At 34.8% G+C, this 19,263-nt stretch overlaps 1 protein-coding gene across 1 annotated transcript in view; it reads left to right on the plus strand.

Moving 5' to 3' along the window:
* CPS1 (carbamoyl-phosphate synthase 1) overlaps positions 1-19,263 on the plus strand; it is a 128,226-nt gene that overhangs the window by 41,148 nt on the left and 67,815 nt on the right. The window contains exons 12-19 of the mRNA XM_040476132.1: positions 1,345-1,443; positions 3,083-3,178; positions 6,403-6,592; positions 7,614-7,771; positions 9,295-9,423; positions 11,756-11,900; positions 13,376-13,586; positions 15,230-15,428. Coding sequence (XP_040332066.1) covers positions 1,345-1,443; positions 3,083-3,178; positions 6,403-6,592; positions 7,614-7,771; positions 9,295-9,423; positions 11,756-11,900; positions 13,376-13,586; positions 15,230-15,428 — 1,227 coding nt within the window. The remainder of the gene's footprint in view (positions 1-1,344; positions 1,444-3,082; positions 3,179-6,402; positions 6,593-7,613; positions 7,772-9,294; positions 9,424-11,755; positions 11,901-13,375; positions 13,587-15,229; positions 15,429-19,263) is intronic.

A 19,263-nucleotide genomic window follows, 5' to 3' on the forward strand; every position in this document is an offset into this window, starting at 1 on the left:
AGATGGCTTAAGAAGAGAACCACAAGGAATGCTTAGAAGAATTTTGTTTTTAATTTAAATATTTTTATTTTTGTGTGTGACTTTTTGGTTCAGTGTTCAAAGTCATCTTTCCAAACACAGGCTTCTGGTGACACTCACAAAAGTCTGGAAAGTCTGGTGTGACTTCCTCCCCCACACTCTAAGGCCTCCACTAGTCATGCTGACAGTTCTTCCTTGTCGGCAGATATTCTCAGAAAAGGCACCTAGGTAAAATGAAGAGAATCAGAATTTTCCCTCTGTAAAGTCTGCTTTCTCACCTGTGAATTGCCTTTTCAGATATTTATGCTTTTTATTTTTTAATATTATCAGGAAATAATGATTTAAAAACAATGTTTTTAATGTTTATTTATTTTTGAGAGAGAGAGAGTGCAAGCAGGGGAGGGTCAGAGAGAGAGGGAGACACAGAATCTGAAGCAGGCTCCAGGCTCTGGGCTGTCAGCACAGAGCCCGACGCAGGGCTCGAACTCACAAACTGTGAGATCATGACCTGAGCTGAAGTTGGACGCTTAACCCACTGAACCACCCAGGCATCCCAGGAAATAATGATTCTTAATAGCCCAAATCAGTATACCATTACCTACCCATGATGAAAAGCATAAGGAAAATTTGGTGACATACACTATTGCCTAATGCATGGTGAATACTGTTTTCTTTTTATTTAAAATTTAAATATTTTGCCTATATTAGTACATCAGATTAGGAACATTGAAATTAAGGCATGCAACATTCAGTAGTACTTAATCCTTTTTCTTTGTGCTGCCGAAGCTACAAAATGAATATTTTTGTTGAAATTTGTCATGTCTAGTGAAACAATGGAAGTAAATTCATTGGTAAAGCTAAGAATAAACTTTAGAGATATTTTTAGAGTGGATAGAAATTTTCAAAATCCAGTTATTTTGAACTTTAGGACATATATGCAATATAGCTTTAATTTCTTTTGTATAACTGGAGTTTTATTTAGAAGAAAACATTTAGAAGAAAATAACCCCTAATTAAGGGGATGAAAACTTGACATTCTCAGAAGGCATTATCTGAAATGTTCACTGTCTGCTGAAAACTTTCTTCTGATGGGATTTGAAGTGAGCAATTAGAAATGTTTATTTGATCTAATTCTTATAATAGTAAATATTTAGTCTGCCAATTTTGGCAGAAAAACAAAAACCAAATAGTGCATATGAATACTTACCCTAAAAAAAAAGTATCTGTTACTTATCTGAAGTTCAAATTTAACTGGCCATACTATGTTTTACCTAGTAATCTGATGAGTTTTGCAGCTTCTAACTTGTTGGTTCTATTTTTTTCTAGTACCTGTTTGATTCTTTTTTCTCACTGATAAAAAAAGGGAAAGGTACCACAATCACATCGGTTCTGCCAAAGCCAGCACTGGTTGCCTCTCGAGTGGAGGTCAGTATATGCGGGCTTCTTTTTGGTTTATGTATTTTTTATTTTCTCTATCATATGATAATTTTTTTAAGTGAATGATGTTAACCATTTTAATGTCTATAAGAGATGATTAGTGATATGGTAATTACTCATCATTTTAGCATCTAATTATTTTGCCTGTTCTTGATGGAATTTTCCTGTTTTGATATAAAATCTTTTACAGTTTACTTCTAGAAAATTTGTAATACAATAATTTAATAAAGAATAGGCTTTTAGTTTCAAATTTGACACATTTTTTATTACTTAATAAACTATAGTCTTATGTACGCTTGAGATACAGGTCAGATTACAGAATCATTATTGATGATAGAACATTTCTTGTTTCAATGAGAAGAGGTATTATTCAATAGAATAATACTATTTTACCTCTAAAAAAGCAAATGGATAAGGATTACTATAGCACAAGACTTGAATCCTTATTTATTTAAATACATATGTTAATATGTTAAGGTTTCTACCCATTTCCTTCATAGTTAAACCACACACATACCCACATCATTATTATATAAAATTTAGAAGAGTGTATATGTATTTTCAAGTATATATATATGTATTGACTCTTTTTATAAATAAAAATAATTGAATTATATGTTTTATTAAAATGATAATTTGAGTTGGATGCTCTGTTTTAAGGATTTCCATTGCAGCCTCTTTGCCTGAGATGGAAAGATTGGAGGTAATTTACCCACTCAATGTGGAATGTGGGTTCTTAGTAGCCAAAGAAAGCAATGTACTTACAGTATAGTGTTTTTCTCAGAATATCAACTCATGTTCTTCAGATGTGTATCTTTTTGTTAATGGTGAGGAAAAAGACACAGTTTGGGATTCCACAGTGTCTTCGCATGTAGCAGGCATCCAATAAATATTTGTTGAGGCAAACCAATTTTCCCAAGTCCTTGTCTTTTGCAGTGAGCAGGAGTATCTTTCTTCTCTGAAGGGTTTGGCACTTGTGGCTCAAAACTAAGCAGTATCATTATTTCCTTGGAGTCACATAACAGTCTGTAGAAGTTCAGTATGTTGCCAAGATATGAGCTTTATCTTATTGCATTATCTTTAAATATTTCTGGCACTGAACTGTAAAGGCAAAAATGTGAATATGCAGGTGTATCCATGTCCCCTTGCCTTCTATGTTTTCATTTGTCCATTAGGGAAAGCCCAGGTCTCCTTTGTCCAGAAGGAAACCAAGGAATATTGAATGGAATACATTTAAATTTTAGGGAGATTCTTATCATATATATGTGTGTGTGTGTGTGTGTGTGTGTGTGTGTGTGTGTGTGTGTATTTAAATATATACGTATATATTTAAATATATATTTATGTAATTATTTTTAGGTACTTATATATCTTTGAATAAAATGTAGACCTCTTCTCACAATTTTTCACTTAAATGAAAAAAGCTTCATGAACTTTGGAAATTGCTTTGAAATTAGAAATGTTTAAATTTTTAGTCTTTTTCCTCACATATTACATATTTTTCAAAATATTGTACTTTAAATCACCATGTAAACTTAGACAATATAGTTTAAGTTCTCCACTCATGAAAATGCCTATTTCCTCCATCTTCCTAATCAAAGCAATGTCATTTTCTTACTGCTTACAGGTCTCCAAAGTCCTTATCCTAGGATCAGGAGGTCTATCCATTGGTCAGGCAGGTGAATTTGACTACTCAGGATCACAAGCCGTAAAAGCCATGAAGGTGAGAGATCTTTGTAAGAATTAATATACTCCTTTAATAGGTCCAATTAGTATTTTATAATTTAGATTTATGGCACTACCTCCTTTCAAAGTCACTATAATTGATATCCTTAACTATTCCTTACACATCTTACATTAAAGAAACTTTGATCACAGGCAAAAATTTTAACTTTCTTAAACTTTTTCATGCCTGCAAATCAAGAACTTTGGCATGATCTCCAAAATTATCTATGTTACCACCTATTTATACCGAAAACATAAAAAGCCACATTTACAGATGTTGCTCATTGTTTTTGAGGCAGTGAGCTTTTAAAATATACTTGTGTCGGGGCGCCTGGGTGGCGCAGTCGGTTAGGCGTCCGACTTCAGCCAGGTCACGATCTCGCGGTCCGTGAGTTCGAGCCCCGCGTCAGGCTCTGGGCTGATGGCTCACAGCCTGGAGCCTGTTTCTGATTCTGTGTCTCCCTCTCTTTCTGCCCCTCCCCTGTTCATGCTCTGTCTCTCTCTGTCCCAAAAATAAATAAACGTTTAAAAAAAAAATAAAAAAAAATATACTTGTGTTTTGTGTGAAAGAGGGAATTTGGGCTCTAAGATATTTTGAATGCTCTACAGGATGCTTCAGGTATCTATGGTTGAAATGGCAAGATCCAGTTGAGAGAGCAAAGGCATCAGTGCCTTTTGTCCAAGCTATAGATGTCGCTAGGGGACCCAATTATCTGTCGCTAGGGGACCCAATTTCCCCATCTGTGACTTGTGCTGGATGACTGACCAGAATGATTTGGCAGATGTTTACATGAAAAAGAGGATTTGATGCTCACGTTGGGAAGAACACCTTTCCTGTTTCTTCAAAGTCTTTCAAGATCTCCCCAACTCTTTGTTATAGCAAAATAAACCTTTAGAAAAAATTCACTGTACTTGTATTTCTATTAAGGAGCTAATCTGGTATCTCTTTGGTGTCCTCATTTCCTTGGATATCCCTATTTTGGTGCTATTCAGCCATCCAGTGGCCATGTGAGCTCTTCTGTGACTTTGCCTCTGGCTTTGCAGTATAAATCCGTTCACCAGAGACCTGGCTAGGAGAAAGCAACGCATTGAAGGTGGCGGGAAACTAGGGCAACAAACACAGAAAAATAATTGGCCAGAATTTTTCTTTTTGTTTTATTCAATATGCTGTAGATGAAGATTTTCACCTGACAGATGTCTGTTGAAAAAAACAGAATGCAGTCCCCAATTACCTTACTCTTCTTCCCATTTGTTTTTATTTTTTAATATTCTTCTCCATACATGCATAGGTGTATACACTCACATGCACATGTGTTTTTTGTGCACATTTTCAAGGACTACTTTACTTTATTGTAGTACGATTCAATTTCTCTTCGTATAATTAGAGGATGTCCAGTGGTTTAGATTGGTTAGAAAACAATGTAAGTACATTCAGGGCTTGTAAATACATTTAATTAGCATACTTTTAAATCCTATTTGGTAGTTTTATAAAGGACTAGTATTTTCATAGCTTGTATTTTTTTTTACGTGCTTTACATCCATTAGATGAAGTTATACATTTTAACTGAAGAATAGGCATTATTAGATAAAGTGTTGTGATTAAGAAGTTAGTAGAAATGAATTCATGAACTAAATATTTTAAAATAATCAGATGGTGCATATATTATAACCAGAACTATATTAGAAAAAAGTTAGAAAATTTATTAAAATAGTTTGAAATTATGTCTAAGTTTTAAAATGTATAAACACTCATCACAGTCATTTATGGAACTTTACTTATGTAATTTGATTTACAAAAGTAGCTATATTCCTTGTATAGGAAAATAGCTATATTCCTTGTACAGGAAAATACTTAAGTCTGTCGGTGCTTTTCTTCAGTAGTTAGACCTTCTGTAACTTCTATTGATGACATGTTCTCAGTTTAGACTTAATTATTTAAGTTCCAACCCATATTTTAAATGCATTTGCTTATTTGTGTGTATTTGTTCAAAAAAATTAATCATACTTTTTTAAAATCACTCTCTTAAACTCTTGAGAGATGACTCATATTGAGGAAAGGGCATAGAACTTGAATCATAAGATTTGGATTAGAGCCCTAAATTTGCCATTTATCAGGTCTTTAGCAAGTCATTTAACCTTATTGAATGTCAATTTTTTCATCTGTAAGGTAGAAATTTCTCTTGTAGTCTGGGTATAAAAATCAAATAAATTAATAAAAAAGTAGATTATAAGTTTTAAGGCATCATTTGAATTTAAAGTAATATGAAATATATTTAATATTTTATTCAGATTCTCCCCCAAGGACATGTAGGGCTTTCAAGGATGATTTTTATACTTTCATCTGAATATTTTGTTGATGTTTTAGGAGTGTTCAAAATTGACATGGTAATAGGTAAAATAATAAGAGCCATATGGCCATATTTTATAATAATTATTTTGCTAAGTGTCACACTCATCCTGGTTTATAAAGCTATTATCCTTCATAGCTTACATGAAGAATTATTTCTGAGGTATCTGCAGATGTGAGGCATAAGATAGGGCTATGAATACCTTTACACACACACACACACACACACACACACAGAAATTTTTATTTTATTTTATTTTTTGCCATTTGGTCATTTTGTATTAATATAACATGTATACACAGTGTATAATGCTTTTTGTTGAAGCACTAGGGCGGGCATTAAAATATAAAAAGATGGAATTCAGCAGAAGGCTCCTGATGCTTCCAGCAAGGGAGCACATCATCCTGCATTTTAAAAGTACATTCCGTGTTGGTTTCTGACAAACATTGCAAAGGGAGGCTTCTTTGATGTTGCCTGTGGTTCTATTTTATAGTTTACTAATTTCAAAGTTTTTAAGATATTTTCTTTAGTCTTTTAAGGTCAATTGAGCTATAAAGTTCAGCAGTATTTGTAGACCTCTAGTTAAATTCTATAGATGTTATCTTAAGTTTTGCCTGATGCCTCTAGTGGCAAGGAATTCAGGGTGAACCACATAGGGTAGCCAGTTCTTTTTGGATAGTTTTGTTTTCAAGCAATTTTTTCCTTCCTTTCACCAAACGTTAGTCTTTCTTTTTCTTCCTAGTCCTATTACTGATCTCTGCAGCCCACAGAATGACCTATATGTTTTGTCTCCCAATACAAACCGTTTGTTTGAGTATGGTCGTTCTCTTCTTTAGACTATATGTTCAGATTCTGTGTCCTTTTGTTTTTTCAGGAAGAAAATGTCAAAACTGTCTTGATGAACCCAAACATTGCATCGGTGCAGACCAACGAGGTGGGCTTAAAGCAAGCAGATACTGTCTACTTTCTCCCCATCACCCCTCAGTTTGTCACAGAGGTCATCAAGGCGGAGCGGCCAGATGGGTTAATTCTAGGCATGGGTGGCCAGACAGCTCTGAACTGTGGTGAGTTCTTTTTGGCTTAACTGCAGAGTTTCAGCCCAGGTACTTCTGTGTAATATTTTTTGTTTGAATCCATTTAACAATTTGCTCTGTGTGTTCATAAAAGCCTTTCTTTCTTTAATGTGTGAGGAAGCCATTAGCAAACAGCCACCTGAAAATGTCATGTGATAAATATTACTGGTTTATTTCACAGAACAGCTAAGATACAAAAAGAAACCTTTTACTTGAATGCTCTGGGGCGGCGAAGTGAGGTCTCCCTCCTCCATTTCAGGAATTTGCTTTTCTGTGTTACCAGCGAAACACTGAGAACTACCATGAATAAAAAATGAGAATTAACATTGATTAAATGCTTTGTGCTCTTATGTGTTGGCCCTGTAGCATTTGGCTTTCACATATATTTTCATGATAACACAGTTTAGTCTCTCTGCAATCCCTTCATGCATCTGGTGAGTCCACTACTCTGTCCTTTTTACAGTGCTTCAAATCTTTGGAACTAGATAATGAATGAGAATCTCATTAGCTAGTTGGGGTAAGCAGTTGGTGATGTAATTTATAAGTCAAATATAAAAATCTTAGCTTAAGTTAAGTGGCACGCAAATGGAAACACTATTTTGATTATTTTTAACCCATATAGAGATCCACATCACTGGGATTATTTAAATAAGAGAATCTCAATATAGGAATGGATCATAGAAAGAATGGAAATATACTAAAATCTAGAAGTTCACTGTATCCTATGATTTTGATTAATAAGAATAATAGAAATCATGTGGAGAAGGTGGTAATATAAGTAATAATACCACCAGCAAAATATTTTGCTAGAATGTCTTCAGAATTTCTTTCAATTTTTTTTTTTTTTTTTTTTTTTTTTTTTTTTTTTTACCTTAAGTACAATTTTATTGTAGACTGTGGTGGCTTTGGAGTTCATTTTAAGGTTAAAAAAAAAAGTTGTATTCAGGTATCTGTTAAGAAAGACATCAGAGTTTGAGATTCTAAAAATTGATTATATTTGGTTCTTCCATAGGAGTGGAACTATTCAAGAGAGGTGTACTCAAGGAGTATGGCGTGAAAGTCCTGGGGACCTCGGTTGAATCCATTATGGCCACAGAAGACAGGCAGCTGTTCTCGGACAAACTAAATGAAATTAATGAAAAGATTGCTCCAAGCTTTGCGGTGGAATCGGTAAGGAATCTTTGTTCTGGAGAAACAAGGCCATTATTTGTCTTACATTTATAGGGACAGTTATTTGTCATGCCTGAAAATAATAGCTAAATTATTATATATGCATATAATTTCTTCCAGAAATGTGTTAGTATCTCAGAGACTTTTTGTATTAATTACAGCCTTCCATGCTACAGTATTTGGGAGAGGTATTCATATTTTATGAAAAGGGAAGCAAAAGCCCAGAGATGAAGTGGTTTATCAGTGGTTGAAGTGCCACTGAATATCAGATCTCCTGAATTAAATAAAACAAAGAACCATGTAAACTTACAATGCCAAAGTGATTTTTACTTTCTTTCTGGGACCAGTCACACATCTTGTAGATGGGAATGACCTGCAAATGGGAAATGATTGGATTGAAATTTTCTTGTTAGAATGGAATAAACATTTAAAAATGAAATTATCTAGAAAAAAGCCATTGTATCTAATCAATAAGATTCATGACTGAAAAACTTGTAGATTAGGTGTTTGGAGAGGATAAATTGTTTTGTGTTTTTGTTAATCACTTTCTATCATAGCCTGTGCCTATTGATAGGCTATTATGAGGCACCAACATAAATTTGGCTTGATATATATATCTGTTTTTTGTCCCTGACTTTATTCCTGATTTCAGGCATATATATTCAATAAAGTTGGGGTTCTGGAGGCAGTTTTTGATGCAACTTCCCTATTGCAAAAATAGGCAAATCTTGAGGGAAAAGGGCAACTATTGCCGGGACGACGGAAAATGGGCTGTGTGGTTTTAAGAAAAGAATGCTCACAAGTACATACAATGTTTCAGAGCTGTCAGTCAGGAATAGTCCCGGGATAACTCTGCTGAACATTTGGAAAGCTCCTGCCATACATTTATTCTTTCATTGCCAGATTTAATTATGTCCTTGCTTCCTCAGGATGCGAAACAGGCATATGGGAAAGGTGTAATTACACTCCCATTGGTAGTGTAATAATATTCCATGACAGAAAAATATAGCCACCATATGTTGTATTCTGTAAGTTAAAAAAAAAAAAAAATCTACGCTTCTGGGACTATTCTCTGACTGAACTTGAAAAATGAAAACTCTTTCTATATAGTATTCCTAATGGCCTATTGCAAGAATACCAAGTTAGTTTCAGCAGTAGAAATCCTTGTATCATGAAGAGATGAAGGCTTTTAAACTGAATTTAAAGATTCAATATGGCTCCCATTCTCAAATTAACGATGATTTCAGCTTCAGCCATTGTTTTATTTTTTATATGACAAAATAAAATTTGCAACAGAAAGATGAAAGAAAAACTTTCAGTGAGTATGAAAAAAATTCCTAGAATTTTACTTAAAATTTGTAAAACAACACTTGTTCTTCAGAATGAAATGAAGCAATAATACAACATTTCTATAATGATTCTTCCCAAATAAACTGATTTATCTCAAATGCTAGACTCTGTTGGTGTGGTCTTTTCTGCTAGTGTGGTCAGCTTTTCAAACTTTGAGTTTTCCTCACTGACAGATTGAGGATGCCCTGAAAGCAGCAGACACCATCGGCTATCCAGTGATGATTCGTTCTGCCTATGCTCTGGGTGGGTTAGGCTCAGGCATCTGTCCTAATAAGGAGACATTACTGGACCTCAGCACAAAGGTATGTGTTTTCACAGACCAAATTCTTATCAATCAAGAAAACTGATTTGATAAACCCTTTCAGTTAGAGAAAGTTATGTAGATGAGAAATGACCTTTTCTCTACTAAAACCACCGTCATGTTTTCTGTAAGTGTTATCCAACAGACCGTACCTTTGTAAGGGAAATGCAGTGCAGTTATTGACATTGGAGCACAGCATTAGCCAAATTTCTTGGTGAGCTCTCGACGTTCTTGCTAGAACTGTTTTCTTTCCTGCTTATGTGTGCTTCTTTTTATTAGATAAGGAGTTTTTTGTTGGTTGTGTGTACTCTCTTCTCACCGAATAGAATGATGCCTGGTGATATGGGGTCTCAATAATTTCTTGCTGAATGAATGAGTGCGTGTGCAGTCAAGAGACCCATGTAACTTACATGATGGTCGTGGAAGTGAATCTGACAGAATTATAAGAGCTATTTTTGGGAATGCTGAGTAAATACCAAGCACAGCTTGTATCTATCATTACTTACTTTTTAGAGAGAAACAAAATGAGGCCCTTGAGTTGTTGACATAGGATTTTGAGAACAGATAAATAAAATTAAATATATTTAGATAACTATAATGACAAACTTACATGTCAACAAGTTGGATTTAGTGTTTCTAAAGTTGCCAAAAGAAATAAAAAAGGACAATATATCAATATCAGTATTTCTTGTTTCCATTCTAGACTTATGAATCATATATTTAAAGAAAAGACAGGTTTATAGAAGTAATTTTTTTTAGAATATTAGATGTTTCCAATATTTTTAGTATTAGTAATCTCATTATTACTCCCAGTTGTGACAATGTGTACTTATTCTTTATTAAGAATATATATTTTACAGTATAAAAAAATTCTGAACACTGAATTGTTTAAAAACATTTACAATGAAAGCAATTTGGGGATGGGATAAATTTTAATGATTTACAATTCCTCTAAAATAATCAGTAGGGCATTGAGTGTTTTTCTTTTGTTGAAAACCTAGCTTTTCCCTTGAAAATAGTTACTTTGTATCATTATTTCCTAAGCTACCCCTTATTCTCTTGATATTATGTTTACCACCTTCAGAAGCTGCAGTAACTCATCTAGGTCTTAGTCTTTTGCATAAAATCTGAGGCTGGAAAGAAAGAAGTTGAGGCAACTTCTCATTTGATCTCAGTTGTCCTTGTGTCCAAACATCCAGCCTAGTCTATTAGAATGCAAAAAGCTTTCCGAAATTCTACCCTTTGTTTCACAGATTTCCTCTTTTAGCATGCAATCCTAATGACAAATTAATCATTATTAAATTGTTAATGCTGGTTACAGAGTTTCCTAACCACTTTGAAAACCTCATCACAGGCAGCTGTGGGGACAAATGTGTTACATTCTCCATTGCACATGGTGAATCCTATAGTGTTGACTGAAGTTAAACAAATAGTGTTGAGACACATTAAAGAAAAACTAACATTGAGTTATTATTTCATTATACTGCCTGATAATAATTTGAAAAAATTCACAGTACTTTGTCTGGTTACTTTCTCTTCCTTTCTCACTGCTATTACAAATCAAAAACATTATGAGACAAAGGGACATTTCTGTCTTGGATTTTCAGCCACCAAATGTCCTAAGGTCAAAGACTTCCTCTTTCACATTTTGGGTTCAGTATTCTACCCACCAGTGCATACTCAGTAAATATGAAATGATAATTATACTAATTCATATCTGTTTAATCAGGCATACATGATATATGACTCAGGGTATTTAAGCACTTAGGCGGTGATTAACCATAATAATAGTTGCATATGATTCTTCTAATTCCCAAGTTTCGTATGCCATCTTGGCTAACTGTTTACAACCATCATTATCTCCTTTCTTCTCCTCATCAACGTCAACTGACTTTTATTGTCTATGTCACTGTACAAAGCACTCTCAGCTATTTTAGAGAAAACCAGTCTTTAGACTTATTTTTCCATATTTATTCGCACTTATCACATTTTCTGGTTTCACAGAAGCCTTGCTGCTGAAATAATTCCATTTCCCTCTGCCTGATTGCTCAATTATTTTCTCTTTTTCCTAAATTAGTTTGATTTAATGTCATATCAGCACTTTGAATGGCAAGCCTCAATAATGTAAATCAAGCATATTCACCGCAGGATGCTATTCCTAGTACCTCACTGATTTTCTGACACATTGTGCCTTCTGGAGCACTGAGGAGGATGGAGACTAGGCTTCAGACCATGATGCTCACCGGGATTCAGGCCAGGGCACTGTGCCAAATATCCATGTTTAAACTAGAACCTTTCCTTACTCTTTGATACCTTGTGTCACCAACTTCCAGGCCTTTGCTATGACCAACCAGATTCTGGTGGAGAGGTCAGTGACAGGTTGGAAAGAAATAGAATATGAAGTGGTCCGAGACGCCGATGACAATTGTGTCACTGTCTGTAACATGGAAAATGTTGATGCCATGGGTGTTCATACAGGTAGGCAAAGAATCTTCAAGAATAATAGTAATGCCTGTGTTCACGCTTCTGATGACCCATAGCCACTTTTATTGAGTTCTTTTCATTAAACTACTATTCTTAGCTGACTGACTAGTGATAATATTTTACACAAAATAGTATTTCACAATATTGAAAATAATCTCACGTTGATCTCATGTTTGATCTTCACAAAAACACTGTGAAATAAGTCAGGTATTATCCTGATTTCATTTGAGGAAGAAGTCAAATATAAACAATGTAGTGATGGTAAAATATGTAAGACTTGGTGTTGAGAAGTAAGAAATGAGGTTAAGACAGCTTAAATCACATGAAGGTATTAGTTACCAAGTGAATGAGAAAATAGCCACAAGTAATAGAAAAAGGTGAAATAGTTGTTTTTTTTTTTTTTTAGGAAGAGAAACTAGTTAGACAAGAGGACAAAAATTATGACTTAGGGTTTAGAAATGTTAGCTATGAGGCATGGGTGGAGTTCTCAAGAAGAGGGTTGATAATGTGGAGCTGGAATTCAAGAAAGGGGAATAGAAATAAAAAAGCTGATATAAAATCATTGGCAGGCATTGGTGTGAAGGAAATAATTGAAGCTGGAAGCTTCAATAGACTAAGTATTCAAGGACATAGGCATAGAAAGAAAGACAATAGGTTCAAGGACTGAACTTAGGAAATGTTTAGATTTACAGTGCAGGAGTAAGAGGAAGGGTTAGTGTTTAAGAAAAATAAGGGAGTGATAGAAAGAAAACAAGTAAGTCAATACAAGAAAATATTTTATAGAAGAGCTTTGGTTTTGGTTATATCAAATGCTATGAAAGGTCAAGAATTAGGATTTTAATGTGGGTTTTGAATATCCAAGAAGACAGTTTTAACGCAAAGTTGGCTATGGGACTCATATTGATAAGAATTATATGGCAATGAGAGAGATGATGACTTGGGAAACTTTAAAGAAGTTTAGTCATGTAAAAAATGAGAGAGATGTTCTTGTGATTAATAATGTAGGGGGACAGGCTTCTTGAGCCAGTAGAATGTTTGTGGGCAGAAGGATTGGAGACTAAAGATTAAGAGATCGAAGATGCAAGGGCTATGACTAGAGAGGAGTAAGACAATGGGAAGGGATGAGATGTGGAAAACAGATGAATGAGTCAGTCTGGGTGAAGAGGAGATGATGTTTGTAGAAGGGAGAACTTGAGAGAGAGAGAGATTTTGAGATGAAGAGAAGAAATTGAAGAAGTTAATGTGAATCTGGTAAGTAGATGACTGAAGCCTTGATAGCTAGATGAACTTGGGAAAGGTTAGAGGGGTTTCTGTAAATAATGTGTTGGAGCAATGCACTGCCTTGAGACAATTATTTTCCCCACAAACCCTTAGACTAAACTGTGTCTTGTATTATACAAATAGATTAAGTCACTAAAGTTAGTTATTTAGATAAGCTACCAAATAACACGTGTTGCTTGGATGTACAGGTGATTCGGTTGTCGTAGCCCCTGCCCAGACCCTCTCCAATGCAGAGTTTCAGATGTTGAGACGTACTTCAATCAATGTTGTTCGCCACCTGGGCATTGTGGGTGAATGCAACATTCAATTTGCCCTTCATCCTACCTCAATGGAATACTGCATCATTGAAGTGAATGCCAGACTGTCTCGAAGCTCTGCCCTGGCCTCAAAGGCCACTGGGTAAGATCAGAATGATTGACCATGTGTTTGCAGATCCTTCACAGATAGTTTTGGAAAACTGACAGCTAGTGGAAGACTGTGCTACGTTTATAAGCTATAGTCCCCATTTCTGTATGCTGGCTGCAAATCATTTAGGACCCTAAGGACATGGTTATTAATGAGCTTGCTGCCAGATTGAAGCAAATGATATTGCTTGCTGGCTTTGTTTGCTGGCTAATCATAAACTAATCAAAATCTGGGTGGTCAAAGCAGGCTGCGAAAAATCTGCTTCCTAATTGCACTTTGCAGATATTGTTAAAAAGTGAAAATTAATTCTTAAATTTAGGCCTCAACTGGTTTCCTTCAGGTGTATAGTAAATATCAGGTACATAGTATAGTTTGCTTGATTCAAATATTCAAGAAATTATTTTATTTTAGCAAAATCCACAGGATCAAACATTGCAAGGTTTTTCTATAGATAAAGGTCGCAACCAAATAAATGAATTTGCTACCCATTTAAAAACCTCTGGCAAGCATAACTGGGGGGAACATTAACTAATACCTTTTGTTCCTATTAATATATTTAGCACATGGCATTTAAATTACATGGCATTTAAGGGAACAAAATAATTACGTGTAAAGATTTTTTTTTTTTTTAATATGGCTACACACTGCTGCATGGAGTAGTGGTAAACTACTACCCTAAGCAAGAGTCAGGAGACCTGAGTTCTCCTCCCAATTCTTCTACTGACTATGTGACTTTGGACATGTCATTTATTGTCTCTAATCAGTTTCCTCATCTGTCGGATGGGGGAGATGTATTACAAGACTCATATGTAATTCTATAGTTCTGTGAATTATTTTCTTAATTATAATCACCAAAACAATCCAGTGAAGTCCCTAGAGTATTAGTTTTTTTCCTTTGCTTTCTTTCTTTGTTTCCTTTCTTCCTTTCTTTCTTCTTTCTTTTCTTTTGAGAGGGAGAGGAGAGAGGACATGTGAGTGGCAGAGGCACAGAGAGAGAGGGAGAGGGAGAATCCCAAGCAGGCTCCGTGCTATCAGTGTGGAGCCCCACGTGGGGCTCAATCCCATGAACCCTGAGATCATGACCTGAGCCAAAGTCAAGAGTGGGTCACTTAACCAACTGAGCCACCCAAGTGCCCCTCTAGAGTGTCAGTTTTGTAAGGAAACCCAAGTTCAAAAATAATTTGGAGACTGATCAAGGACCCAAACTTTCAACTACTACGTTTTCTGGCCATTGCATACCCCATAGTACCAGCTAACTCAGCTGTCTTCCTAGGTGCAGACATGTGTATATCTTTTCAAGAGTATTTTTCAGATTCTTATCTTAGTGGAGCCTATACACAAGTGAGCACTTTATCAAGGAAGCCATTGATTTTGGATTAAAGAGGCGAAGGTTGGCAGTTGTAGCCCTGAATGTCAGGCATAGAGAGTGAATTCTTTTGTGATCTGTGCCTCTCTGCTTTATCATGGCTCACATTATTTTATAAGTGGCTATTAAATCTTCATACAGAACAGAGAACCAGATGTGTTTTATACCCTGATGTGGAGTAATACCAGAATTTCTAAGAAAGAACAATTTATGTTTTGGGTTGTTTTTAACACTTATTGCTGAAAGAAAAAAAATATCTCCTCCTTTATAGCTACCCGTTGGCATTCATTGCTGCAAAGATTGCCCTAGGAATCCCACTTCCAGAAATCAAGAATGTTGTATCGGGGAAGACATCAGCCTGCTTTGAACCTAGCTTGGATTACATGGTTACCAAGATTCCTCGCTGGGATCTTGATCGTTTTCATGGAACATCTAGCCGAATTGGTAGCTCTATGAAAAGTGTAGGAGAGGTGAGTCCTTGGTTTATTCTTCTATTTTATTCTTGTCCTCAGTTATTTTGTCAAATCCTTAACATTTTGAAAGTCTTAAGGTTGCCTAGATACTGGGTTCTTGACTGGAGGATAAAAAGGAATTTCATTTCTTCCCTAGTGTTTCAACATCTCTCTGACTGGTAACAGAAAACATTTGTTACAAGGCCATTTAATAGATCTTAAATGCTTTTGTTTAAAAGGAGAGGCCATATAGGTGGATGTATAATGTATTTGAGTATATGAAAAAACATATTCATATATACACACAAACACACATATATAAAACTGAGTTATAATGTATTTATAAACAAATCTAGAAAATAACATGGTATACAATGGTGCACCAAAAAGATCACTGAACTGAGGTTAAGAATTAAATTTTAATCTATTCACATAAATTGTGGCTTTATCCTCCTTGTACTTCACTTTCTATATGTCTAAAAGAAAGGGCCTGGACTAGACAGTCTGTCATGTCCCATCTAGCTCTAAAATTCAAAATCGAGAAGCGCTTCTTTCATTATATTGAAATGGTCTAAGTGTTTAGGACCTTTAGATTTTTCATAATGTCCTTTTATACTATTTGATATTAAAATTAGCTTTTGATTATCCCATCTTCAAAGATGCAGTGCTCCTCTGTGCAGGAGGAAATTAAAAAATTCAGATCCCTGCCTCTGACAGTCACCCCTTTCCTTCCCCACCAAGGGGTTTATTTCTTCTTAGATCCAGTTGGCTTGGCATAAGTGGAGACAGCATGAGCCAAACTAAATGGGCTTCTGTTTTATTTTGGTGTTGCCACTTACTAGCTAGAGACATTCATACAAGACCCTGGTCTTCAGGTTTTCCATCAGAAAATTGGAGATGATAATACCTACCTTGTGGGGTTCTTATAAGGTTTATGATTAATAGATGTAAATATTTAGTAATGTGTTTTAAGGTAGATACATAGTGCATCCCCAATAAATGTATTCTTTTTTAAACATTTTATTATTTTTATTATATTTTAAATTTTATTTAAATCCAAGTTATTAACATCTAGTGTAATAATGGTTTCAAGAGTAGAATTTAGTGATTCATAAATTACATATAACACCCAGTGCTCATCTCATCAAGTGCCTTCCTTAATGCCCATTGCCCATTTAGCCCATCCCCCCACCCCACACCCCTCCAGCAACCCTCAGTTTGTTCTCTTATTTAAGAGTCTCTTATGGTTTGCTTCCCTCTCTGTTTTTGTCTTATTTTTCCTTCCCTTCCCCTATGTTCATCTGTTCTGTTTCTTCAATTCCTCATATGAGTGAAATCATATGATGTTTATCTTTGACTGACTTATTTTGCATAGCATGATTCACTCTAGTTCCATCCACATTGTTAAAAAAGGCAAGATTTCATTCTTTTTGATTGCTGAATAATATTACATTGTGTATATATACCACACCTTCTTTGGGCTCTTTCCACAATTTGGCTATTGTTGATAGCACTGCTAGAGACATTGGGGTGCATATGCCACCCCAATAAATGTATTCCATCAGTATTATTGTCGCTATTTACGGGTAGAATGTTTGATTATAAGCAGTATGAATGAATCTCAATCTCTATTGATCGACTGATCCATCCTCTATTTTATTTTATCTTGTCTGTGTCTCTATATGGCCTAGATATGTAAGCTGGTTAGATTACAGAGCAAAGAACTATTTATGACATGTTGTTCTATATTGGCCTTCATTTGTCCTACATTACAGATTATAGCTTATCCTCAGACTAGCCATTGCAGAAATAATGGCCACTAATCACAGGAAGTGCAGCTTAACTCCATCAGTAATGCAGGAGAAAAGAAAAAAAAAAAGACATTTTACTGATCAATCATAGTCACTCATGAAAGGCAGAATTATTACTATTTTGGTTTTCTTAGTTTCCAAGATGTTAATGTAAGATTTTAAAGTAATGATAGATAAGGAAACTTGAATTTTTTAATTAAAATGTCCTTCTAGTAGTTGTAAGAAACCAGGTAGTCCTTGATAGCTGTTTTAAATATAATTTTTTCTATTATGTTTCAAGGTGTACAAGAGAATTAGAACTCAAATGACATGTAAAGTTTTGTTGGTAGTGTTTCTGCCTAAATAAACAACTGCTACTTAGCTTATTCCATGGAAAGTGTCCCTTTTTACATTGCTCACAATACAATTTATAGGCCAAAGAATATAAGATAATTTTTTGTAATGTGTTCATTTAGGGATTATTATCTAAAGGATTTTGTTGTCAGTGAATTTTTTACATCATTCAGTTAGTTCACCTCAAGTTAGGAAATGTTTCTTGAGTTCTTCCTACATGAAAGATGCTGGTAGAATAAAATAGTGAATAAGATGTAGATACTTCGTTACATATTATCTGCAGTTGGTAAGTTCAGAATACATAACTAGTACCAAATATAATATGAATTCAACTGTGGTAAAAGTTAAAATACAGTATTCACCTACAGGTGCTTTAAGAATGTAGTAGAACAGGGTCAGGGAATCGGGTTAGGGCCAGGTCAGTTATTCCACGGAGAAATGGTGAAATTTTCACTTAATGAAGGGGAATTTTAATAATACAAAGTATTAAAAAGCACAGATTTTGAGCAAACACAGTTATGAACTCTTTTATTATTATATAAGTATGTTTGTTTTTCTTTTATTGAACATATTCTCTACACCATTATGTACAGTGTACTTAAAATTAATAAAAATGTATGATGAATTTCTTATAGAACCAGTTACTTTATGGCCAACTGTTAAATATGTAATACCTAAAAACTGTATTAAATATTCCAGAAATGTTTTCCCTAATTTGATAGTACCATAAAATGTCTTATTTCTGGCAGTCCCTCTCATGCTTAGGCTAGCAAGTCTATGAACATACTGTGTAACCCTTCAAATACCACGACGCCTCGCAAATTGCTTATCTGAATTGGACTAGCATTTTATTTATCTCTGCTCTTGAGAATCTTCCAACTTCTAATTAAATTTGGGGCAGCGTGAAAGGTTATCTGTTTGGCTTTTGTGATCTTTGAATATGTATCTTGTCACACAATTGACATGAGGATTTACCAAACTGACATTAATGGGAATTCGGGTCTATTTGAAGAATCACGGAGGTACACTGAAGGCAGCATTATCACTGTTATTATTTTAAATTGGAGACCAAAAATGCATTGCAATCTATTATTCCATGGAAAGGCTCAAAGACAGTGTTTATCCACTGAAAATAACTGGGTGGACTTGACGGCAATTTAAGTTTAGCTCTGACTTGTAACGCGTCCAAACTGAGTCACCACATGGTTTTCCTAATTGATTAGTGTACAATCAGTTGTAAAGATTGTGGAAAGACACACTGAATTTGTCATGGGGAATTTAGTCTCTGCCTATATTCAAAATCTGAATCTGTCAGTATTCATTATGATTCTGAAGGTTTTATTAATATTAATGCTTAGTTATAAAGAAAGCCAACCTGTCTTGGATAGTGACTGATAACCCATTTAGAAAGAGTTCTGTTTTTGTGTCAATATATGTCTGGTTTCTCTTCATTTAGTTTTCTATTCTAAAGAACATCTTGAATAAAAGCAAGGTTTTATTAAGAAAGGATCTATATGCTCTGGCCATGTATTCCTTATTTTAATATTATAGTTCAGGACAGGTGCAGGCAATTTCCTCATCAGTCTAAGCAAATAAAGCTAAATTTCCTATGTGGTAAAAGACTGACCTAATATTGTTAAAGAATCATTACATCAAAACCATGGAGAAAAGGAGAGTGGAAGAAAAATAGCACCTAATTTTGAGTACTG

This window comes from Herpailurus yagouaroundi, unplaced genomic scaffold, assembly GCF_014898765.1.
Source record: "Herpailurus yagouaroundi ecotype Mexico unplaced genomic scaffold, PumYag 140, whole genome shotgun sequence".
NCBI lineage: Eukaryota > Metazoa > Chordata > Mammalia > Carnivora > Felidae > Herpailurus > Herpailurus yagouaroundi.